This window comes from Melanostigma gelatinosum, assembly GCF_949748355.1.
Source record: "Melanostigma gelatinosum genome assembly, chromosome: 3".
Taxonomy (NCBI): Eukaryota; Metazoa; Chordata; class Actinopteri; order Perciformes; family Zoarcidae; genus Melanostigma; species Melanostigma gelatinosum.
Genome location: NC_136636.1, coordinates 24,481,934 through 24,507,415, shown reverse-complemented (window position 1 = coordinate 24,507,415; position 25,482 = coordinate 24,481,934). Strand labels below are relative to the sequence as shown.

The 25,482-nt window shown below is 45.5% G+C and overlaps 1 protein-coding gene across 1 annotated transcript in view; it reads left to right on the top strand.

Annotated features, from left to right (window-relative positions):
* The window catches only part of LOC306797398 (uncharacterized protein), a 39,124-nt gene extending 18,517 nt beyond the window's left edge, over positions 1–20,607 (top strand). Inside the window, 9 exon segments of the mRNA XM_079296746.1 lie at positions 1,174–1,252; positions 1,408–1,636; positions 1,779–2,987; positions 2,990–3,550; positions 3,553–3,618; positions 3,621–3,822; positions 3,973–4,146; positions 18,891–18,937; positions 19,077–20,607. Coding sequence (XP_079152872.1) covers positions 1,174–1,252; positions 1,408–1,636; positions 1,779–2,987; positions 2,990–3,550; positions 3,553–3,618; positions 3,621–3,822; positions 3,973–4,146; positions 18,891–18,937; positions 19,077–19,669 — 3,160 coding nt within the window. The 3' untranslated portion in view covers positions 19,670–20,607.
* Positions 20,608–25,482: the final 4,875 nt, after the last annotated feature.

Below are 25,482 nucleotides of genomic sequence, written 5' to 3'. Positions count from 1 at the left end.
GAGCTCCGTGGATTTCATCGAGCTGTATTCACTGTCTAGCAAGCCACCGGTCGCTGTTTACTACAGCTGTAGGAACACAAAATAAACTGATTTGGCTGTGATTTAACGGCAATAAACCGACAAAAAGGGACTCCGAAACAACTAACGTTACGTAATGATGCTGATATGCAAAAGCGACATGGCATGGCACGGGAGCACCACGTGATGATTCAGCACCTAAAACGTAAACATGTTGGAGTCCTTGATGAGGAGGAAGGGAGTTCAACAGCAAGGTTAGTCACTACAGAATCCTACTTTAGTTCCGTTTTGAAGTGAGGAACCTAACGTCCTTCCAGCAGCTCTTCTGGTGCTGCTGTTTACTCGTTATCCAGCTTGACAAGCATGACAAGTTAGCGTTAGCTCGTTAATAACAGTAGTAAAGCAGGGCTGGTATAGTTTGCAAGACTAAAGACACGTTTTTATTCACCCGCCTTTTATTCACCCATTAATATCCGATTCATCAATTAATCGAAAAAATGATTGCAAGATGAATCGATTATTGATAATCGTTAGTTGCAGCCCTACTATCAGTTATTGTCTTTGATCTGTCATTATGATCTCATTTCTCATTATGATCATGACATGACACAATATCTGTGACTACTTGTTGTAGGTTTTACATCAGACAGGAAGTAGCATTCTGGATATAATCCTAACTCTAGTTGCAGAGGTCTGGAGACTAGAAAGACTCGGAGGAGGAAGTCTCCCCAATGGTGCTGTGGACAAAACCAAACACAGACCCTTTGTTTCAGTGATGTGGCAGATCAACAGTATTAAGTCTTGGTACATCTGACTAACAACACAATGGTAGAGTAGAAACCACACCAAATATGAAAAAGTGTCACATCACATGTGATTCTAGTTGTTTCTAGTTGTAGTTGTATCTAGAGGTGGAAGGTATAGAAGGTATATAAAGTAAACCGGTATGAATTTGACCTACGATATAGTTTTTGACACGACCATGCTGCCAATGAAATAACTCTTACTGTCCAATAAAAGCAGAGATAACAATCTGTTCAGCATCTGTTTTCATTATGATCAATCTTAACAGAACACAACATCTTTAACTGATTGTTGTATTTGTGTTAATGGTACAAACACAACGTGAGCTGATTCTTCATGATCCCTCCACAGAGAGGACCAGGAGAGCTCAGAGGTTCCCAGAGGTCCGTCTGCCCAGCAGCATCAAACACACCTGGACTCCATATTCATGGTCTGTACATGTACAACTACTGTTACATCTCTTGTGTTCACAATCATCTCCGTGCTGCACTCTGTAGACCAGTGGATCGTCAGTCTGTCCAACATGGATCTGATGTTTGCTTCCATGCTTTTAGTTTGTGTCATTCATAGAATATTCTGTTCCAGCTGCTGGAGGAGAACATCGTCACTTTTGTGAAGAACGAGCTGAAGAAGATCCAGAAGGGACTGAGTTCAGATTACCCAGAATGCTTAGAGAGTCAGAGGGAGGATGAGGAGGTGCTGGACGGTGAGGATGAAGAGCAGAGGAGGAACAGCAGAGAGGCATTTGTGAAGATCACAATGAACTTCCTGAGGAGAATGAAGCAGGAGGAGCTGGCTGACTGTCTGCAGAGCAGTAAGAGGATTTCTCTAAAGATTCAACATGCTGGATAAATGTGACGTTTACTGAAGTCTCAAGAGATGGACCAACATATATTCAGATATGTTGACATATTTGTGTAATAATTTATTCATTGATGTTCTTTGTTTTTATTCAGGAAGTCATTCAGGAGTTCCTGCTGCAGTTTGTCAGCGTGAACTCAAATCTAACCTGAAGAAGAAGTTCCAGAGTGTGTTTGAGGGGATCGCTAAAGCAGGAAACCCAACCCTTCTGAATGAGATGTACACAGAGCTCTACATCACAGAGGGAGGGACTGCAGGGGTCAATGATGAACATGAGGTCAGACAGATTGAAACAGCATCCAGGAAACCACACAGACCAGAAACAACCATCAGACAAGAAGACCTCTTTAAAGCCTCACCTGGAGAAGAGGAACCAATCAGAACAGTGATGACAAAGGGAGTGGCTGGCGTTGGGAAAACAGTCTTAACACAGAAGTTCACTCTGGACTGGGCTGAAGACAAAGACCACCAGGACATACTGTTCACATTTCCATTCACCTTCAGAGAGCTGAATGTGCTGAAAGAGAAACAGTTCAGCTTGGTGCAACTTGTTCATCACTTCTTCAGTGAAACCAAAGCAGCAGGAATCTGCAGGTTTGAAGAGTTCCTGGTTCTGTTCATCTTTGACGGTCTGGATGAGTGTCGACTTCCTCTGGACTTCACCAACAATGAGGTCCTGACTGATGTTACAGAGTCCACCTCAGTGGATGTGCTGCTCACAAACCTCTTCAGGGGGAAACTGCTTCCCTCTGCTCGCCTCTGGATCACCACACGACCTGCAGCAGCCAATCAGATCCCTCCTGAGTGTGTTGGCATGGTGACAGAGGTCAGAGGGTTCACTGACCTACAGAAGGAGGAGTACTTCAGGAAGAGGTTCAGAGATAAGGAGCAGGCCAGCAGGATCTTCTCCCACATCAAGACCTCACGAAGCCTCCACATCATGTGCCACATCCCAGTCTTCTGCTGGATCACTGCTACAGTTCTGGAGGAGGTGTTGAAGACCAGAGAAGGAGGAGAGCTGCCCAAGACCCTGACTGAGATGTACATCCACTTCCTGGTGGTTCAGTCCAAACTGAAGATGGTCAAGTATGATGGAGGAGCTGAGACAGATCCACACTGGAGTCCAGAGAGCAGGAAGATGACCGAGTCTCTGGGAAAACTGGCTTTTGATCAGCTGCAGAAAGGGAACCTGATCTTCTATGAATCCGACCTGACAGAGTGTGGCATCGACATCAGAGCAGCCTCAGTGTACTCAGGAGTGTTCACACAGGTCTTTAGAGAGGAGAGAGGACTGTACCAGGACAAGGTCTTCATGTCCATCTGACCTTCATCAGCTCTGGAGTCAATCTGCTGTCAGAAGAACCAACAACCTCCCGTTGGTCTGAAGTCTTTAGAGGCAAACCTGAACGAACACATCTCTACCAGAGTGCTGTGGACAAGGCCTTACAGAGTCCAAATGGACACCTGGACTTGTTCCTCCGCTTCCTTCTGGGTCTTTCTCTGGAGACCAATCAGAGTCTCCTACGAGGTCTGCTGACACAGACAGGAAGTAGCTCACAGACCAATCAGGAAACAGCCCAGTACATCAAGAAGAAGATCAGTGAGGATGTGTCTCCAGAGAAAAGCATCAATCTGTTCCACTGTCTGAATGAACTGAATGATGGTTCTCTCGTGAAGGAGATCCAACAGTCCCTGAGTTCAGGACGTCTCTCCACAGACGAACTGTCTCCTGCTCAGTGGTCAGCTCTGGTCTTCATCTTACTGTCATCAGAAGAAGATCTGGACGTGTTTGACCTGAAGAAATACTCTGCTTCAGAGGAGGCTCTTCTGAGGCTGGTGCCAGTGGTCAAAGCCTCCAACAAAGCTCTGTAAGTACAGAGAGAGTTAGATTCATAGATCATAACTTAAATACGCTGCTATCTTTTCTACTTATTGTTTATTTCTTCTTCATCATTGTCTCTTCAGACTGAGTGGCTGTAACCTCTCAGAGAGAAGCTGTGACGCTCTGTCCTCAGTTCTCAGCTCCCAGTCCTCTAGTCTGAGAGAGATGGACCTGAGTAACAACGACCTGCAGGATTCAGGAGTGAAGATGCTGTCTGGAGGACTAAAGAGTCCACATTGTACACTGGAGACTCTCAGGTGATCCTGTGAATTACTTTTCTTGGACTAAGTACTAAGTTTAAAGTTCACACACAAACAGATTGGTGATGACAGTCATAAACATAAACCTTCCAGCCCTCACAGTTCCCTCAGATCATGTGACATGTGTGTTGTTTTGTGTGTTTGCAGCCTGTCAGGCTGTCTGATCACAGAGGAAGGCTGTGCTTCTCTGGTCTCAGCTCTGAGCTCCAACCCCTCCCATCTGAGAGAGCTGGACCTGAGCTACAATCATCCAGGAGACTCAGGAGTGAAGATGCTGTCTGATGGACAGAAGGATCCTCACTGGAGACTGGAAACTCTCAGGTATGAAGAGGCCTGCTGCAGCCACAGACACTCAGTCTGATGGAGGAGGTCGAGCTGGAGACTTGTTCTCTGTCACACTGTCAGCCTGGTTAATATGACCCTGATACACCAAGCTGCCCTCAAACTACCAGAGACTCATCAGACTGTTTGTGTCCCACATCAGACCATCAACACAGACAGAAGTAGTGGTGATGAACCCACAGAGAACTGTCTCCATCTCTGCAGCTCTACACAGCTTTTTAGCCTGTTTTAGCTCCTAGTTTTGGTTCTGCAGCACATTTCCTGTTTGCTTGAGTCTCAGTGTTTCCAGCAGCAGCTGTTTCCATCCAACAAGCTGTGATGAAGCCGCTGTTCACTCCCTGCTCAGCAGCAAACAGCAGACAGACTCAGTTAGAGACGAGCTGGTGAACATAGTGGAGCATTTAGCAGCTAAAGAGACAGATGTTTCCCTCAGGAGGTGGTGGAGACTGTTGATAAAATTAGCTCATATACAGCTTAATCAGCAGCTAGTTTATATGCAGCTTTAAGTAGCAACTAGCTTATATACAGTTTAATTAACAGCTAGCTTATAATACAGCTTAATCAGCAACTAGCTTATATATACAGTTTAATTAATCACTAGCATATTTGTAGTTTTAATAACCATTATCTTATGCAGCTCTATTAATCACTTATACAGTGCTCACAGCATACACAGGGCCTGAGAGAAGCAGGAGGAAGGTTACTGAGGTTAACTGCGTCACAAGGAACAGGCAGCCATCTTTAAATAGATAAGACACTCAGATTCAAGCGAGGGACTACGCCCAGCTGAGCCCGGCTTTCTCCACACACTCTTTCTCTAGATCCTCACGCATTCAACACCGCACTCACACTGACGGAAACCAACGCCTATTGGGAGGGGCCAAAGGTGAATGGACATTCACGGCTTCCAACCAAGCGTAATACACGTAATAAACGTGCTACGTTTGCATCTTTGACTTTGACTAATGTGTATCAAGGGGGCGGACCCCTATATTAAGGTTCATGCTGATGTGTTCAAGCGTGTTCGAATGGTGGAACTCTGCGAGTGAAGCTATTAGTGACCCGTGCACGTATTACTGCAGGGCTGAATAACTCTGTTGATAAATAAATCTATTGCTTTGATACAACTATACGCCTCTGAGAGCTTTCTGTTTCATTCTTAAACCTGCTCTAAGTGTGAAAGACAGCTACACATTTTTTCACAACAAAGTGGTGACCCCGACGTGATCCAATACGATACAGAGCTTCAGGTTGGAATGTTAACAGGCCTCTCCTTTTGATTCCAGATAACGGCGCATCTCTCCCTTCGAGGCTGGGAACCGATAATTGCCATCGGAGCGAACTTGCAGCTTCGGGGAGTCTGAGACGTACCGGTACGCATCTAACAGGTATGCAGATCCTATTTAACTGAATTCTGCAACATTGTATTCATAGACATATTCTAAATTTTGCTCAGACTGTCCGAACTGTAAGTATTTGCTTAAAAATAGAGTAATTGTAAAGATTAAACACACAGCAACAGAGTTGTTATACAGCCATTTGGGGGGTCTGTGTATATGTATGAATGAGCCCATCAGAAAACGTCAAATAAAGGCGAGAAATTGCGCACTTGTGATAGCGTAGATGTGAGGTGTTGTGAGCCGTGTAACGCATCTGCTCGCAGACACGCGCTTCACACTGAGCACTCAAATTCATGTCACAAAAGGCGTAATCTCTAACGTACTTATGGGATGTTTTGGGCTACGAAGAAATTGCATAACATGACGGGGATATATGTATATGTCATTGATGTCATTGATAAACTGTAAATTGTATTGAGAGAATTGACCGTGAAATAATACCGTATCAAGACATCGAGTGTGTTACGTGTGGTGTAAAAACCAAGTTAACTCTGCTTAGAGTAACTCTTAGAAAGTTTCTGCACGGGAGCACAAGTTTTAAGTTAACCGATGTATCGTTGGTAGCGGACGAAGAGTGAAAATTACCGTATCAAGACATCGAGTGTGTTACGTGTGGTGTAAAAACCAAGTTAACTCTGCTTAGAGTAACTCTTAGAAAGTTTCTGCACGGGAGCACAAGTTTTAAGTTAACCGATGTATCGTTGATAGCGGACGAAGAGAAAATTACCTTATTGAGATCATCAAATCTCCGGATACTAGATTTGTGTGCGGCGCTTAGTGGAAAACCATGATAACTCTGCTTAGAGTATCCTCGACGGAGTTTCTGGGCGAGAGCACAAAATTTACGTTAAGTGATGTGTCGTTGATAACGGACGTTGTGTAATAAAGTAACTAGAGAAAAGGACCCGCAGAGTCCTAGGTTACTTAAAAGTGTATTAAATTGTGTTGTTTGATGTATTGCGTTGGTGGTGTGGTTGGAAGCACCGCGGACTTCCACGCGGAAGGGCCGTGATCGCGGCCCAGCCAAAGCAGATATTGTATTTGTGTTTTATGATACGCAGCGGTAGCTGTGATGCATTAAAATAGCGCTGTTTTCTTGATATGTGTACGATAGGGAAAGAATCCTTTATAATTTGACTGATTATTTGCTAAAAGAGCAGTTTTTCATTTGTATCGTGGTCGAGAGGTCAGCGGTACACAGTCTGTTTGCTGAGTTTGAGGAAAAGACAAATTGCTGTTAAAGTGCGCTGCTGATAAAAGTGTGTCTAAAAGAAAAAGAGCTGTTCAGCTCATCCGAAGGCTGCGCTTCTGACTGATTTATATTTAAAGAGACAGCCGTGTATGTTCTAATTTGTGTTCATTGTTTCACTGCATTTGTAAAGATATTAATTTCATTCTAGACCGTATTTGTGAATTGTGCGCATTTCAGATTTGGTTTTAATTTGTGTTTATCATTTGACTGTGTTTGTTGGCTGAGAAGCAGGTTGTCAATTGTGCGGTGGCCAAGAGGTGTCTGTTTGTTTAGTTTGATAAAGTGGATTAACTGTCAAGGAATAGGGAAAGAATCCTTTATAATCTGACTGTTTTTTGGTTGCTGAAAAAGCTGTTTGTCATTTGCGTTGTGATCGAAAGATCAGTGGCGCGACAGTCTGTTTGATGAGGTTGAGAAAAAGAAACTTGCTGATGGAATGTGATGAGTGTGTAAAAAAGAGCTGTACATCTCCTCTACAGTTCCGCGCTTGTGACTGATTTATGCTTAAAGAGACGGAAGCGTGTGATGTTGATTATTTGGTATAAATGCGGGTGACTATTTGCTGAGCTGTACGTTTTAACTTTTGTTTATTTGTTTGACTGTATTTCTAAAGATATTCCTTTACCGTATTTGTGATCTGTGCGCATTTCAAGAATGGCAGTGTGTTGCAATTTTGTTTAAATGCGTGTGATTGTTTGAAGTGATTGTATAAGACAGAAGGTGTGTTGACAACTGTAAAACGTTGGTGCGTTCCTGTGAGAGACAGGCAGTTGAGATCTTGATTTGTGGCTGAATGTTCGTGTGTTGTTTCAAAGTTTGGTGTCTAGAGCAGGAAAACACACATTATACACGAGTGTTGCATTCACACACACACATAAATCACTAGAATATGCTGAGAGACAGCTGAGGGTTAATATAAGTGTCAGTTTTACTGGCGTAGTTAAATTTATTGGAAAATTGTGTTCCTTAGGGATCGGTAGCAAAGTGCAATGCGGAAACACAGCAGTCACTCATGCAACCAGAAAAAAAAAAAAAAAAAAAGTTTTAAAGCTGATACACAGCTTCTATTCATCCAGCCAGACAGACGCTAAAAATTAGGAATGTACAAGGTTTAAAGCTGCTACAAAGCTTCTATTCATTCAGTCAAGACAGGCGCTGGGAATATTAGGGAGGGTTTGACTACTCCTGATAAAAACACAGATGTGGCCTTGATTTGTGTCTACCTGCAAGGACAGTGAGCGGCAGATATTTAAAAAGGTGGGGGCTAGGTTGACACTCTCTGCCTTATAAAATATTTAGTTACAAGCCATTGCTTGAGTAATCAAAACATAGCATTTCACACCTAGCAGGGGTATATAGGGAGATTTGTAAATAATATATATTCATACACTGTTAAATAATATGCGTTATACTTGTAAAGCTTATATTGCGGAGTTGTGAGGTCACTGTATGAAGGTTTAAAACGCCGAAAGAAGCACTCCGTCATTCTTTCGTACAACAGAATAAAGATCAGTGACCCCTGAACAGTAATGCTTGCTAACCATCAGATTAGGGCTGAAAATTGCCAAATTAGTATAATGGACGAGCTTTTGTGTCCATTCACACAGAGACTTCGAAATAAATCTATAACTGTACTGTTTTCGTCCTCTTCACCATAAGTGTTAATAATAAAATAGATCATCATTTCACACACACACATATTACTGAGAAAAGCAGGTTTTTAGACATGCGCCAGTGTACATGACATTGATCTGAGTTCAAACAGACACCAGAAAACTTGGGAGAAGCGTTGGCTCCCTCTGCTGGTGCTACATGATAAAAAAAAACAAAAAAAAACAATACATTTGTCATGCATGTTGGCTTTTCTGTGGCCTCTTCAAGAACTGCAACAGGAACAGTGGACAGGAGCTTTGGCTCCATCGTGTGGACATTTGGGAATACTGATTTCAGACTTTTATTGCATATTGCAGAGAGACGTCATGGCTGCGAAATACTCCTCTTATCTGTGCATCTTGGAGAATGCAGTCCAGGAACAGAGCAGGATTAATGGACGAAGCAAACTTTGGCCAGTGGAACAGCAAGCCTACAAAAGACTGATAAACAGATGGAAAGATAAAGCCATTTGGGATGGAGAACGGCTGAATTGTTCCCCTACAGAAGAGATGGTGCAACAGATGAGCAGAGAAGTGATGAGACACTGTGAAGAGAAGAAGAACGAATGGCAGGACAGAAATCCAAGATATCTAAACATGGGAAAAAGAACAGCAAGGAACCACGCAGCTGCAGAAAAAGGCGTCTGGCCTTATCTTAAAAGGTGCTTCGATTTTGATAACAACAAGATGGACAGGAAGCCGACTCCCACTGGACAACAACAGCAATGGACGGAGCAGGTGCTGGATGCTGAAGCAGCACGTTCACCACTAGAGGCCGCCAAACACAGCGGAGGCATGTTTCCGGTCCTAACACCCTCATCCTCTGCCCCTCCCTCATATGCCAACAACCCATTCACCCCTATCGACAATGACAAGCCTAAGCATGAACAAAGCAACCTGTATCCTGACCTGCCACCTCAACACAAAGACAAGCATGAACATGAACAGAGCCAACTGTACCCTGATCTCCCACCTCCCCCTCCAGATTATGTGCCCACAAACCCTTTCATTCAGGCTCCAGTAAGACCAGTATCAAAGGGGTTCCTGAAAGGCATCTTCGCAGTAGAAGGAGGAGAGCTGCATATACCTGTCTCAGTAGAGGAAAAGGAGAGAAGAAAAAGAGCGAAGCAAGTTGAGAAGACTGTAGGACACCTGATAACTCAGCTTGGCGCCCTAGGGCTGCCAAACACACCCGAACCTGCAACTACACCTAGACTAATTGTCGACGCACACAATGGGCCACGCTTCGATGCTTTTGAATTGACAGCCCCACTCGAAACTCGGCACAGAGTGAGCAACTCAATCAGAGACCGTTACCAACTCAGACAAGAAGACGAAACACAAGATGATATTCTAATCCTGCAACAACAACTGGAGGACCTCGAACAGCTGGAAAAAGAGCGTGCAGGAGCAGCATGCTATGCGCCATACATGGAGGCTAAGGGACATGCTATACCACAAACGAACCTGTGGGTTCCTGGTGCAGAGGAAGAGGAGGCTTTGATCGAACTAGCTGCACGGCCAGCCAACGAACACACATGGCCACAACCACATGAAGTACAGAAGCTAACGCTGAATGGAGAATTCACAGGATATGCCACAGCCCCATCAACAACACGCAGTGGAAAACTATATCGGCCTGATTCACGTCAGATGCCACTCAGAGCAGCTCCAACAGCTGCAGCCCCTCACCAGATGGCATTTATTCCCTTCTCCTTCATGGACATGTCAACACTCCTGACTGCACTTCCTTCACTGACTTCAGGAGCAGAGCCATGGCTAGACGAGCTAGATAAATATACAAAGGCCCACAAACTGGCACTTGGTGACTACAGAGGCCTGCTGGCCAGAGCATCAGACCCACACACACTGAAAAAGCTTGAAGCCGCAGCAGGAACCACAAACGCGCCTGACCCCACGCCCATAGGCGGTGTCAGGCTGGCACTACATCAGGCCATAAGGAGAGAGTACCCCACCCCAACAGACCACAGCCAAATGTCAACCTTCATGGCCAAGCCTGGGGAGGCTGCTACAGATCTCCTAGCTCGCGCTGAGCAAGTATGGAGAACAACATTTCGAGAATCCCCAGATGCATCTCAGACATCATTGGCACTCTGGAGAAGCATGGTGACCAAAGGATTGCCTGCAAAGGTACGAGAGGCAATTGAAAACACTGTGGCCATCGCCTCCTTCACTCAATCTGCATGGAGAGAACATGTACTGCATCACTATGATAAACACAGAACAGCTGCAGAAGCATCAGATGTGGAGCTCAAGGCACTGCAAGTGGCACTGATGAAGAGACAGCTGTCTGACCTGGACTCGGCCCAAAAGATTGCTAAGGACAAAAAGAAGCAGATGGCTCAACTGGAAACACTAGCAGAACAAGTGGTCCCTGTAATGGTGCAGCAACCATGGCAACAAAACCAAAGAGGAGGACAAAGAGGAGGTGACCAAGGGGGTGGCCAAGGAGGCACTTTCTACTGCTACAACTGTGGAAAACCAGGTCACTATTCACGTGACTGCCGCTCACGTAGTCAGCCGCAACAACAAGGCCCGACACGTGGAAGAGGAGGAGGACCCAGAGGAAGAGGAAATTATCAGAGAGGAAGAGGAGGCTTTCAGGATCCACGAAACCAGAATCAAGCTGGACAGCCATACCAGGCGCCACTAGGAGGCACTGATCAATGGACGCAAAATGATCCTAGCTCCGGAGACAATGTCAATCAGGCACTACAAACTCAGTGGGCGAATAACCATTATTCCTACTAGGACACCCCACAACCACCTGGCACCGGCATCATGAAATTTGGACTAGCAAGTGAGCCGACTCTCACTTGCACAATAAATGGACAGGATCACACATTTTTGGTGGACACAGGGGCAACATATTCCAGCCTCACGTCTCCACAGGTCCTGTCCTCTAAATATGTGTCAGTGGTTGGGGTCTCAGGCGCGCCAGAACGCCAGTGGTGCACTAAACCTCTAAATGTCCAAATTGGAAGTCAACAATGGTCACACAGCTTCCTATCTGCTCCAAACTGCCCAGTAAACCTACTGGGCCGCGATCTGATGACTAAATTCGGTCTAACAATATGGCTAAACAACGAAGGGGTCCAGGTCTCACTGGACCCTCCCCCTGCAAGCACACTATCAATGCCTGTGCGGATACTATCTATGCCACAAACGTCCATTAATGTGGAATCACTGGATGAAGAAGTGTACTGGCTGAGATGTCTAGCCACAGGACCAAGCACACCAACAATTCAATTCTGGTTCAACATACACAGAGAACAAATCCAAAGACTGCATCCATATAAAACTCCTCTGCCATATGTGCACTGCACTATGAATGTCACGGACGATCCAGACTGCCCATATGCTGAAGACTGGGACAACAATATGGCACACCTAACTCCAAAACTAATATGTCATGATGTGTATTGTGGAAAAGAAGGAGTGGCTGCAGCAGTGATATTGGATGATTATCAGACCAAGTGGTATGGTCTCAGCAAAGAATCTGCTCCACACGTCACCCTAGCGGTTGGATTTGGACAAGAGGCCAGAGGACTCGGCCCCATGATAAAAAGAGCACATACTCTGTCATGGACACACACAGATACAGCAGGACTGCTGAAGGCAACAGAAGAAGATATGTGGCGATGGATCATCTCTACCAAAGAACACACACTACCTGAACATTTACCACTGCCACGCCATCATGGAAAACCATGCACTGACCATCCTGCAACTCAAGCTCTATTGGACGGCGTGCCTGCGAAACTATGGACGACTGGCCCTTATGATGTGGGAAAATTGGCAACGGTCAAACCTGTGAAGGTGACGCTGTTGGATCCATTTGCACCTCCTATCTGGCATCCACAGTACAAACTAAAGCCAGAACAAATCGCAGGCATCGCCCCGACCATTGCAGGTCTGCTACAAGCTGGAGTGTTGGTGAAAACTCAATCACCATACAATACAGCAATATTGCCAGTGCAGAAGGCCGGAAACAACACAGGCTGGCGGATGGTACAAGATTTTCGACCAATCAATGATGCCACACAACCTGCGTCATATCCAGTTCCAGATCCACATATTGCCTTAACAAATCTCAGCCCACAGCACTCATATTTCACGGTAATTGACCTCGCTAACGCCTTCTTCAGCATCCCTCTGGACAAAGATTCACAGACACTGTTTGCTTTCACATTCAACGACCAGCAATACACCTATTCTCGCCTGCCACAAGGCTTTCGTTGTTCTCCAGGTTTGTTCAACCATCATCTCAGACTACACTTGTCTGATATAGAGGTGCCGGATGGTGTCGTCCTCATACAATATGTGGATGACCTCCTGATTGCTGCCCCATCTTCTGCCACCTGCCTGGAGGCCACTGAGACTCTGCTGCTGCTGTTAGCCTCAAAAGGCTACAAAGTTAAGAAGACCAAGGTCCAAACATGTAGGAGACAAGTCACATTCCTGGGTCGCACTCTCTCATCTAGCGGCCTGGCTGTAAGCACAGCCCACAGAGAAAGCATTCTCCATCATGACAGACCTATCACCGTGGGACATATGCTGTCATTCCTGGGTCTAACAGGCTACTCTCGTAGTCACATTCCAGACTACACTGACCTCACCACCTGTCTCAGAAGCCTGCTCAAGGAACCAGGAACTAGAAACACCTCTGCCCCACTGGTGTGGACACAAGACGCTGAAGACGCGTTCACCAAACTCAAGCAGACTCTGGCACACGCATCGGCACTTCAAGCTCCAGACTATTCACTCCCTTTCCACCTAGATGTTTCTGAACAAAAAGGAGGGATGGTAAATGCAGTTTTGTATCAGAAAAAAGGGGGAGAAAGAGTGGTACTCATGTATCACTCATCAAAACTGGACCCAGTTGAAGTTGGCCAATCCACCTGTACAAGACACATGGCGGCAATTGCAAAGGCGATCGAGAAAACATCCCACATTGTCATGTGCCACCCTCTGAAAATCCACACACATCATGGTGTGGCTGCATTCCTCCTCAGCAAAGAATTCACGTTCGGAGCTGCAAGAAAATCGAAAATTCAAAGAGAATGCACAAGACCACATATTGTCTATGAAACAGGAGGAATCAATATGGCGTCATCACTACAACAAGGACAAGGAGATCAACCACACAGCTGCGAAGCAAGAGCAATCATTGAAAACAAACTAAGGCCAGACCTAGGAAATACACCAATCCCAGGAGCAGAAATGTGGTTATACACGGACGGATGTTGCTACAAAGGAGATGACGGAAACACAGCATCCTATGCTGTGGTGAGACAATTCGAAGACATGGAACACACAATAGTAGCATCAGGTATCCTACCTCAACCAGCATCAGCACAACTGGCAGAAGTCGAAGCGCTCATACAAGCCTTGAAAATAGCAGAAGGAAAATCAGTAAACATCTTCACAGATTCTGCTTACGCACATGGAGCAGCTCACGTTGATGGGCCCATGTGGCGAAGAAGAGGATACACAACATCAATGGACGCACCCATCAAACACAAGAAGGAAATCATGGCACTGGTGGAAGCTATGAAGCTACCAAAAAGAGTGGCAATCATGAAATGCAAAGGACATGATGGCAAGGCAAAGACCAGAATAAGTGTGGGAAACGACAGGGCAGATGAAGCTGCTAAAGAAGTAGGAGGATACAGACCAAAACAGATGATTCTGAAAATGGCCATACAAGAACCCGAAATCACTGAAGAAACACTGATTGAGATACAGAAGAAGGCTGGACCATACGAATGGTCTGAATGGCAAAGGAAAGGAGCAACAAAAGGAGAAAGTGGACTTTGGAGATCCCATGATGGCAGAGTGGTAGCACCAGCAGAATTGTGTGTCTCACTGATACCAGAGGCACATGGACCAACGCACGAAGGAAAGAAAGGAACATTACAAAGGGTGGAAGCACTGTGGTGGCACCCACGCATGGAAAGTATGGTGTACCTCTTCTGCGACGAATGCACCACCTGTGGGGATCACAATGTGAAGAAACCGTACAAAACACCTATGGGCTCTTATCCTGTACCATCAGCCTGCTTCCAAGACATCAGCATAGACTTTACTGACATGGGACATGATAACAGAGTACAAGGAAAAAGATACATTTTGGTAATGGTTGACAGATTCTCAAAGTGGGTGGAGGCAATCCCAACTAAAAAAGAAGACGCACAGACAGTAATAAAGTGGCTGCAAACAGAACTGATACCTCGCTATGGTGTTCCTAGATGCATAAGGTCCGATAATGGTTCACATTTCAGTAATAAGCATTTGCAGGAAGTGGAAGCCAGACTAGGAATCAGACATAGATATGGATCAGTGTATCATCCACAGTCACAAGGACTGGTAGAGAGGGCAAATCAGACGCTAAAATCAAAAATAGCAAAGACATGTGCGGCATCAAAGCTGACATGGGTTGAAGCTTTACCATTAGCTCTAATGGCAATGAGGAGCGCAAAAGGAAATGAGACGCATCTTTCACCACATGAGTTAATGACAGGGAGGCAAATGCCTGGTCCTCCAAGAGACGGTAGTCATATACCAGCCTTAGATGTGCAGCAAGTTGAAATGAAGGCATATATGACTGCTTTAATCACTCTCACGGAGGCTCTCTCCAAACAGGTCCAGCGGACCAGTCCAGCTGACCAGGAGGAAGTAAAAAATCTCATCCGAGTGGGTGACTGGGTCAGGGTCAAAGTTCACAAGAGAAAGTGGACTGACCCCAGGTGGACAGGGCCGTACGAAGTGAAGGAGGTTACTTCACACTCGGTCCAGGTCATAGGTAAATCAGGAGCACCTTGGCACCACCTGACACATTGTGCCCCAGCATCTGAGCGTTCCAGACCCTTAGCAGAGGTCCGAGGTAATCTGACACAAAATGCCGGTTTATCTGTTTGGGAGAACGGAAATCCAGCCACTGGGGATTCATCCCCCAGTCACCTGGAAAGACATGGGGATAGGTAAAAGAACTGGGTGGGTCCTATTGGGTTTGGGTGTGGCATTTGTGATATTCTTGACTTGGGGATTGAAAATGGGGGACAAAACAGTGAACAAACCAACTAGCGGAAACTATGACTGTCTGCCAGAGGCAGTGCAAAATCTGACAGGATTTGAGAGTCATCCAAGCTTCAATCTGACAACAAGCGGCGAGGATGTGAACAAAACTCAAAACGACCTCGAGAGAGGGAAGGTTAGGCAAAAAAGAGATGCCGCAGAACCGGCATACAAGCCACCACCAAAAGCGTGTCGTGCATATCTGACCTTAAACTACACCCAGGGGAGCAAAACCGTTTTTACTTTTGATTTGTGTGATGTGATTAACTGTGGAAGAAGACCAAGAGCATGGAGAGGTCATGCTGTGTATTTGTGTGCTGACAATGCCATAGTCAACAGATGTGAGAATTACGTGAACGTCGCGTACATAGCGTTTTGTCATTCCTGGGGGGCGGTAACAAAGTATACAGGGCGGTGGAAGCCAACAATGCGAGGGGAAAGTCCGAGAAGGACCTTATGGGACAAAATAAACTTCCAACGAGACTTTTCAGCAACAGCCAATCCCTTATCTCTGTCTCTGAACAACGTCACCAAAAGCAGCACAGGAAAAAACATAATATGGTTCGCCCTATTAGTGGACGTCCCCGGCAAAGACCCGAGAGTAGGAATTCAGATAAATATAATTCCGCACAGACAACCGCCACCACCAGACCCACCTACTGTCTTATCAGAAGACTTTTCTGAATGGACTCCCCAACAGGTGATTCAATTAGCTACAGGACAAGGAAGCGACAATGTTTGGTTAAATTGGATTGTTGATAATGCTATAAAAAACAAAATGAGTGGCTGTGTAGCTTGTGCTGCAGCTAGACCAGCTATGTTCACCGAACCAGCACCACTATATCCTGAATCTGACCCAACAGGATACGCGTGCATGACAGATATGACTAAAATGGCTACTCCACCAAATTGCACTACTCTGGCATCCATATTTCCACCGATTGACAACCAAACTACAGTAGGTTATTTCAAAGCTTACAAAGGACTAGGATCCAGATATGTCTGTTACCATTTCACCAACGATAGAGCTCAAACCAACTTAGGTAGTGTGCCAGAAGACTGGTGCAACGTGACACGACCAGGCTCAGAGATAGGTTCTTGGGCTAGGGGAGGGCTATTTTACTACTGTGGGGGTCTGCGCTTATTCACTAACATACCAACATCTACAATGGGAATGTGTGCTATGGTGAGGCTAGCAATGCCACTTACCTTAGTGGGAGACAAAATACTACAGGAGCAAAACAAAGTACAAAGCCTGACCCAACGCAGACGCAGACATATCTTAGCTAAAAGAGCAGCTGGAGCTGAGTTCAGCCTGGACAGAGGTCCAACCTACATAGATGCTATCGGAGTGCCCAGAGGAGTGCCTAATGAATACAAATTGGTAGACCAAATTGCAGCAGGTTTTGAGAGTGTCGCAAGTATTATTCCATGGATAACTGTGAATAAAAATGTTGATCGTATCAATTATGTGCATTACAATGTTCTTCGTTTGGCTAATCATACTAGGGATGCAATAGAGGGTCTGGCTGAGCAGCTGGCCCCTACTTCTTTGATTACTGTACAAAACAGAATGGCTTTGGACATGTTGCTTGCTGAAAAAGGAGGTGTTTGCTCAATGTTTGGAGACCTGTGTTGCACTGTCATCCCCAACAATACTGCGCCGGACGGTTCAGTCACAAAAGCACTGAATAGTCTGAGGGCACTGTCAAACGAAATGCAGGAAGCATCAGGTGTGAACAATCCATTTGGAGATTGGATGGAAAACATGTTTGGAAAATGGAAGCACCTGATCTTGTCAATAGCAGTGTCAGTGGGTGTGTTCATTGCAATATTGGTCTCATGTGGATGTTGTATAATACCCTGTATTCGTTCTTTGGTTGGCCGTCTTATCACCACTGCCCTCTCCAAGGAACCATTACCACCCCCTCCTTATGGAGCTTACCCAGTATGGGAAGAGCAGAACAGCCTGGTAGGGTCAGGAGAGGCAGAGGAAGACACCAGCGTGTGAACAGGGCAGAAAGGTAAAGACAGTGACGTCCTTCAGACGTCAAGAGAGGGATTTGTTGATAAAATTAGCTCATATACAGCTTAATCAGCAGCTAGTTTATATGCAGCTTTAAGTAGCAACTAGCTTATATACAGTTTAATTAACAGCTAGCTTATAATACAGCTTAATCAGCAACTAGCTTATATATACAGTTTAATTAATCACTAGCATATTTGTAGTTTTAATAACCATTATCTTATGCAGCTCTATTAACCACTTATACAGTGCTCACAGCATACACAGGGCCTGAGAGAAGCAGGAGGAAGGTTACTGAGGTTAACTGCGTCACAAGGAACAGGCAGCCATCTTTAAATAGATAAGACACTCAGATTCAAGCGAGGGACTACGCCCAGCTGAGCCCGGCTTTCTCCACACACTCTTTCTCTAGATCCTCACGCATTCAACACCGCACTCACACTGACGGAAACCAACGCCTATTGGGAGGGGCCAAAGGTGAATGGACATTCACGGCTTCCAACCAAGCGTAATACACGTAATAAACGTGCTACGTTTGCATCTTTGACTTTGACTAATGTGTATCAAGGGGGCGGACCCCTATATTAAGGTTCATGCTGATGTGTTCAAGCGTGTTCGAATGGTGGAACTCTGCGAGTGAAGCTATTAGTGACCCGTGCACGTATTACTGCAGGGCTGAATAACTCTGTTGATAAATAAATCTATTGCTTTGATACAACTATACGCCTCTGAGAGCTTTCTGTTTCATTCTTAAACCTGCTCTAAGTGTGAAAGACAGCTACACATTTTTTCACAACAAGACCAAACACAGAGCTAAGAGAGAGAGGAGTGGACTTCCATTCATCAGGAGACACAAACACAAAGACTCTGATGAGTCATCATGTTGATGTGTAACTGCTGGATGTGGAAGCAGCTGTTGATATCATGAGACACAACGACTCTGTAAGCTGATAAGATGTCACATGTTGTGTTCACAGCTTGTTCTCACTGAACCACAAGTGGACAAAGAAATGAATAGATGCAGGTTTAAACATGTGACTCACTGACTGACTGGAGAGGAAACTGAGTGTGAAATGGATGATGAAGGTCAATATAACACTGATAATAATACATCATGAATAAGTGAAGATAATGAGCTGTCGTGATGGGCCAATCAGAAGAAGCTCCAGTGAAGTCACAGAGTATGAGCTGATGAACAATAAGTGCTCATGTGAAGATGAATAACAAAGCTCTGTGTGTGAGAGCGATGTAATGTCCATGTCTCCATGCTGCTCTGACCCCCCTCCTCCTTTCAGGGTGGAGCCTGCTGGAGTCCGATGGTCCAGACCAGGTCTGAGGAAGTGTAAGTGTGCTTTGAGTTTGATTCATGGAAACAAAGCATCTTCAAACTGTGACATCACTCATTCACATCTCTGATGTCATCATCAAACACATGATCGATTAATAACTGCAGCTGTGTTGTGTCTTGTTCTCTCCATCAGATTCCTGTGAACTCACACTCGACACAAACACAGTGAACAGAAAACTCAAACTGTCTGACAACAACAGGGAGGTGACATGTGTGAAGGAGGTTCAGATATATCCTGATCATCCAGACAGGTTTGACCACTATCATCAGCTGCTGTGTGGAACTGGTCTGACTGGTCGCTGTTACTGGGAGGTCGAGTGGAGCAGAAGAGTTGATATATCAGTGAGTTACAGAGGAATCAGGAGGAAAGGAGGCAGTGATGACTGTGTGTTTGGAGAGAATGATCAGTCCTGGAGTCTGTGGTGTGATTATGATGATGATGGTCGTTACTATGTCTGTCACAATAAGATGATAACACCCATCACCTCCTCCTCCTCCTCCTCCACCTCTGGTAGAGTAGCAGTGTATGTGGACTGTCCTGCTGGCTCTCTGTCCTTCTACAGAGTCTCCTCTGACACACTGATCCACATCCACACCTTCAACACCACATTCACTGAACCTCTTTATCCTGGCTTTGGGTTCAGGTTCAGGTCTGGTCCCTCAGTGACTCTGTGTTCTCTGGAGGAGGGAGAGTCTCCTCCTGCAGAGAAACCTTCTCTCTGCTGACCAGATGTTTCAGTGTGTACAGGATCACACACAGCTGATGTGAGTTGGTACCAACCTGATCTCTCAGTGGTTGTAGATGCAGTTGGAGCAGGTGAGGGGTACCTGAGCTGGTCTGGACTCTGGGGGGTTGAGAGCTCTCTGGGACTTGTGGTGTTGCAGATGGATGTGTGAAAGAGCTGAGCGAGGTCCATGTAATGACCTGGAATGATGTGTTGTCTGAGAGAAGCTGTGAAACATCTTTGACTTTGTGTAGAAAACTGAACTTTGTTGTCTCGAAACATTTGTTTGCGTTCAGAAAAACCTCCGAATGTCAAACAAGAGTCTTTCTGGATCAAATGCAGCATCTGTGGAACAAGAAGCACAAGTTGTGAAGAGTTGTTTTGATTTGAACAAACTAAATTCATCTTCTTTGATCATCGTGTAACAAATGAACAAACTCTGAGAAGTGACGTTGAGATCAAAAGAAATCAAAGTTTTGGACGATTCTAGATAATAAAGCACATAAACATCACGTCAAAGCAGAAACGTCCAAATCCACCAGAACACTGTCTCACATGAAGGATCAAATGAATGCAGCTTGTTTCTTCACGTGGTATTGTTCACTTTGACTTCATTCATCACTGACTGTGTGCTAGTTTGATGAAACTCATAGAAACAAATCAAAAGAGACAAAAGAAGTTTGAACCAAACTACTGATCAAGAACCAGCTCAGCTGTTTATTCAATGAAGATATATTATAATGCAGAATGTGTCACGATGTAACTTTTCATTCTTTGGTTTGTATTCTTACTGATCATGTGTTCATTTAATGATGATCATGTTTCACTGATCTTCATTCATGTATTCATGTGTGATGTGTGACGAGGCTTATTGCTGATCTGAACCTTTGAGCTTTTTGACATTTTATCTTTTATTTTCTTTACTTTTCACATCATCTGTTTGTGTAACCTTTAATGTTTTTATCGTATAAAACAAATAAAACTGGTTTGTATTTTGTACATTCCAACCAAAGTGCAGTGTTGCTGGTCTCTGAGGGAGTCTGCGTAGTCTCCATGAGGTCAGAGAGTTCTTCTCCTGAGAGGCTGACAGCACTCAATGATTGATATGATAGATACTTTATTAATCCATCAAGGGGACATTTTTGTACTACATCAGCAATTATGATACAGGTAAATATAAAGTATTAAATATCAAATGAACAATATATACCATGAAATAGAATAATGTTAAATTCACGAACTAAACAGTAGTGCAAAGATTTCACCAACAACAAACAAACAAAAGAGTAACAGAGTCATAGTTGTGTGATTGATCTGTTCAGAGGTGATTTACTGTAGAGTCTTATAGCAGAATGTTCTCCTGTATCTGGATCAGTCTGTCCCTGCAGGAGGTGATGGAGAGGGTGGTCCTGGTTATCCAACATGGACAATAGTTTCTTCAGTGTCCTCTCCACCACCTCTTCCAGTTCAGTCTGCTGTCGATGGAGACACCAGGTACTTGTCCTCCTCCACCATGTCCGCGTCCTCTCCCAGAACTCTCAGCGGTTGTGGAGTCGTCGTCTTCCTCCTGAAGTCGACCACCATCTCTCTGGTCTTGGTCACGTTCAGACGCAGGTGATTTCTACCGGCCCACTCCACAAAGTCCTCCACTACTGCCCTGTACTCCTCCTCCCGTCCGTCCCTTACACACCGACCACTGCAGAGTCATCAGAGAACTTCTGCAGATGCATGACACAGAGTTGTCCTGGAAGTCAGTGGTGTACAAGGTGAACAGGAAGGGAGACAGAACAGTTCCCTGTGGGGCTCCAGAATGTTTTATTTTGTGTTACTTACCTCTCCTCTCGTTTCAGATCACTTCACTTCCTGCCTTTGTTTTCCGACACTGTTTTTCTGCCCCGCCCCTGATTGACTCCACATGTGTCTAATCACCTTCACCTCCGCAGTGGTTTTAAACCCTGTGTTCCCGTCCCTGTGCCTGGTCATCATAGTCCTCTGTGTCTACGGTCCAGCAGTTTTCCTCGTGTTCCTGTTTTTTCTCTGAGTCAGCTAGCCTCAAGCCTGATGGTTCCCACTCGATTAGCCTGTTACCAGCTAGCCACCAGTCCGCTAGTCTCCAGTCTGCTTCTCAGCCTGTCCCAGCCCCTGACTGCACAGCCCCGACTCCAGCTTCAGGTTTCCTTTCAGAGGTCCGGCCGACTCCTGAATGGACCTCAGCGACCCCCTGTTCCTGTTCCCGCTGGGCCGCAGCAACCTCCTGTTTCAACAGACCTCCAGGCCGCAGAGACCCCTTGGTGAGAGCTCCAGGCCACAGAGACCCCTTGGCGAGAGCTCCAGGCCACAGAGACCCCTTGGCGAGAGCTCCAGGCCACAGAGACCCCTTGGTGAGTGATCCAGCTACCAGAGCTCCGCCCTCCAGGTCGTCCTCCAGCTTGACCCCTCAGGAGCAGCTCTCTCCGCCTGGTCATCGTCCTGCCAATGCTCTGAAACGGTTCTGCTCGGTTGCTCACCCCCCCCATTCTCCAGCTCTCTGACTATTTTGTCCCATTCAGCCGTCCTCTAGAACCCCACCATCCACCCCCGGGTCTTGTTTGACTCTTGGAATGTCTGGGATTCGGTACTGTCATGATCTTGGTTTGTTTGTTTCCTGTTTTATTTTGAAGTTCCCTGCCTCTTGTGTCCTGTGTTTGTTTGACTGTTTTTCTGCCCCGCCCCTGATTGACTCCACATGTGTCTCATCACCTTCACCTCCGCAGTGGTTTCAGACTCTGTGTTCCTCCGTCTCTGTTCATCATAGTCCTCTGTGTCTACACTGCAGCAGTTTTCCTAGTTTTCATGTTCCTGTGTTTTCCTCATTCATATATACTGTCAAGAAGAGTTGACCCCTCAGAGCTGCCTCGGTAACATGTGAGCACATTCAAGGGAGAATCAGGATATAAGAGCACAAAGCATATACTCAGAAATCAATAGTTGAAGTGTAATCAAAAGATAAAGTGTATGAATTATATAACGAAATGTTTAATCAATATGTAACGAATGTTTAAATGCATAGAGTGATTTAACTATTGTAATAAGTGTTTAACAAATGTTCTGTGTAACTCGAGCTGAGATAGAAATGTATAGTCAGAATGACTTTGCAGAAATCAGAAGCAGATGTTATGGGTGGAGTTAGGAGGAGAATGTTGCAAGAGATGAGTCATAGAGGCAGGAAGCCTGGACTTGTCCGGACATGTTCAAACCCAACGCCCTTTCCAGAGGGTGGGGGGGATGAGATCATGTATTGAACAGGAGGGTTCTGACAGCCCAAATGATGAATATAAGGAGACATTTGCAGGCAGCACACTGGGATTTCAACACGAGTGCCGTCCAAGAGCACCGAGGGAAGATACGGACGATCGCAACTGATGTATTGAGGACTTTGTCTCCGTTCACGGAAAGAAGACTGCTGTTCGTGGACAACAAGAATTAAAGACGGAGGTTTTCCTCTCCCCACTGCTCGACTCTTAACATCTGGACAACGGAGAAGACGCAGCAGCCCGAGAAAGACTTTGTACTGAGTTTTGAGGACTGTTGAACGGGCTCCGCTGCAGAGCAGGAGGACCGAGGGTCTGGCCAGACCTTCGCTCCTAACAACTCCAAAAGAACCTTTTCATCGCACCATTGAAAATCCAGCTCCAACCGAGCCGTCTCGGCAACTAAAACTAATGAGTATAATCAGAGAAGAAAATTAACTTAACGAATCAAGTGTAGTGACATTTTATGTGAGCTGTAGCTTTAACCCTTGCAAAACTAACCAAATATAACCTGCAATAAATATCTAATCTGCATTTAAAGTAAATTTCTCAAGTGCATTCATTTGCTCAAGTAGTAAAAAGTTCCTCGTGGTAGTAAAAAGTTAAAGCCATTGTATGTCTAACAACTGAGTTCTGAAAGGTAATCCTAGAGACCGAATCCACTTAACAATCCCTTACGGTTTTAGAAAGAATTAATCCTAGCCGTTAAAACCTAACCTGGCATTTACCAAGAGCACGGATCCATAAGAGGGAAGCTGCCATAACCGACGCGACTGGTGAGAGCGCCCGGGGCCAGGACTGGTCTCTCGGCCGAGCGCGCTCTGACCGGTGGAAGCAGGGTAGACGTTGGGAGTAACGGCAGTTAGCGGAGCCAGGCGAGTTCCCTCGCAAGAACACCAGCTCGACAATCTTTTAATAGAGAGCTGAGTCAGTAAGTAGTGTTGTGAAAATAAAGCTATCTTTCACACTCAGAGCGGATTTAAGAGGATAATGAAAGCTCTCAAGAGGCGTTTAGTTATATCAAAAGCAATAGGTTTATTATCAACAGAGTTATTCAGCCCAGCAGTTATACGTGCACGGGTCACTAATAGCTTCACTCTCAGAGATCCACCATAAGCACACCCTTCAACATAGCAGCGTGATGCTTTATGTAGGGTTCTTCTTATGGAAGCCCATTGGTCGAAATAAAAGATGCAGGCGTAGCGTGTTTGTACACGTATGACACCTGGGTGGAGCCTGGACAAATCCGTCCACACTGGCCCGTCCCAGAAGTCATCTGTCAGTGTGTGGTGAGATGTTGTCGACTGCAGGGGGGGGACTGGGTTAATACAGCCCGAGGCTGTTGGGCCTATCTAAAGATGGCGGCCTATTCCTTGTGACGCAGTTAAATCAGTAATCTCCCTCTTGCTTCTCCCTTGCCCTAGCGTGTACTGTGTGTATTGCGTGAGTGGTTAATAAAGCTGCATATAAGCTATTTTATCCCTACTAATTGCAAACAGTAGAAGGTGTAAACTATTACACCTTAAAAGAAATAATTTTCTCAACAAATCCCTCTCTTGACGTCTGAAAGACGTCACTTTCTTTACCTTTCTGTCCTGTTACACGCATGTGTCTGGCTCTGCCTCATCTGACCCTAACAGGCTGGTCTGCTCCTCCCATACTGGGTAGGCTCCATAGGGAGGGGGTGGTGGTGGTTCCTTGGAGAGGGCAGTGGTGATGAGACGGCTAACCTAAGAACGAATACAGGGTATTATACAACATCCACATTTTGCGTCAGATCACCTCGGACCTCTGCTAGAGGTCTGGACGGCTCAGGTGCTGGGGCACAGTGTGTCAGGTGGTGCCAAGGGGCTCCTGCTTTACCTATGACTTGGACCGAGTGTGAAGTAACCTCCTTCACTTCGTACGGCCCTGTCCACCTGGGGTCAGTCCACTTTCTTTTATGAACTTTGACCCTGACCCAGTCACCCACTCGGATGAGATTTTTACTTCCTCCTGGTCAGCTGCACTGGTTCGCTGGACCTGTTTGGAGAGAGCCTCCGTGAGAATGATTAATGCAGTCATATATGCCTTCATTTCTACTTGCTGCACATCTAGGGCAGGAATATGACAGCCATCTCTTGGAGGACCTGGCATTTGCCTCCCTGTCATTAACTCATGTGGTGAAAGATGCGTCTCATTTCCTTGTGCGCTCCTCATTGCCATTAGAGCTAATGGTAAGGCTTCAACCCATGTCAGCTTTGATGCTGCACATGTTTTCGATATTTTCAATTTTAGCGTCTGATTTGCCCTCTCTACCAGTCCTTGTGACTGTGGATGATACACTGATCCATACCTATGTCTGATTCCTAGTCTGGCTTCTCCTTCCTGCAAATGCTTATTGCTGAAATGTGAACCATTATCGGACCTTATGCATCTAGGAACCCCATAGCGAGGTATCAGTTGTGTTTGCAGCCACTTTATTACGGTCTGTGCGTCTTCTCTTTTAGTTGGGATTGCCTCCACCCACTTTGAGAATCTGTCC